The sequence below is a fragment of the Gekko japonicus genome, unplaced genomic scaffold (assembly GCF_001447785.1).
Source record: "Gekko japonicus isolate JY-2015 unplaced genomic scaffold, Gekko_japonicus_V1.1 scaffold77376, whole genome shotgun sequence".
Taxonomy (NCBI): Eukaryota; Metazoa; Chordata; class Lepidosauria; order Squamata; family Gekkonidae; genus Gekko; species Gekko japonicus.
The window spans coordinates 1-564 of NW_015244999.1; the positions used below are offsets into that span (position 1 = coordinate 1).

Genomic DNA, 564 nt, shown 5'->3' on the forward strand with positions numbered 1-564 from the left:
CCCCCGGCTCCTCTTCCTCTCTGACCCTCCTCTCCGTTCTTCAGGGCACTCTTGAGAAGTGCTGCGTGTGCAAGCAGACCATCACGGACCGGATGCTGCGAGCCACGGGCAGCTCTTACCACCCTCAGTGTTTCACCTGCGTGGTGTGCCGCAAACCCCTGGAAGGGGCGTCCTTCATCGTGGACAAAGCCAACCTGCCCCACTGTGTGGACGACTACCACAGGTATTTACTTTTCTGCCCCAGGGCTGTCCCCCGTTTTCCCCTTGAGCTCTTGCTCAGCCCGAAGGCTGCCGTCGAAGGCTGGACTCCTCTGAGCCTCCCCTTCTTTGCTTCCAGAAAATACGCCCCGCGCTGTTCGGTATGTGCCGACCCCATTATGCCAGAACCTGGGAAGGACGAGACTGTCCGAGTGGTGGCCCTGGAGAAGAACTTCCACATGAAATGCTACAAATGTGAGGTAAACGAAAATTCTGTCTTGTATTCGTTCTTCCCTTGACCTGGCTGGCCCAATCTTGGAAGCAGGGCCGGTTCTGGTTGGCATAGTGGTTAAGAGCGCAGACTCG

The 564-nt window shown here is 57.3% G+C and overlaps 1 protein-coding gene across 1 annotated transcript; it reads left to right on the forward strand.

Moving 5' to 3' along the window:
• Positions 1–44: 44 nt before the first annotated feature.
• LOC107125437 (zyxin-like) lies at positions 45–458 on the forward strand (the record flags this gene model as incomplete). Its single annotated transcript, XM_015428858.1, has 2 exons — positions 45–223; positions 338–458. Coding segments are annotated over 2 exons (300 nt in total), but the record flags the coding sequence as incomplete, so codon positions are not given.
• Between the last annotated feature and the right edge of the window lie 106 nt (positions 459–564).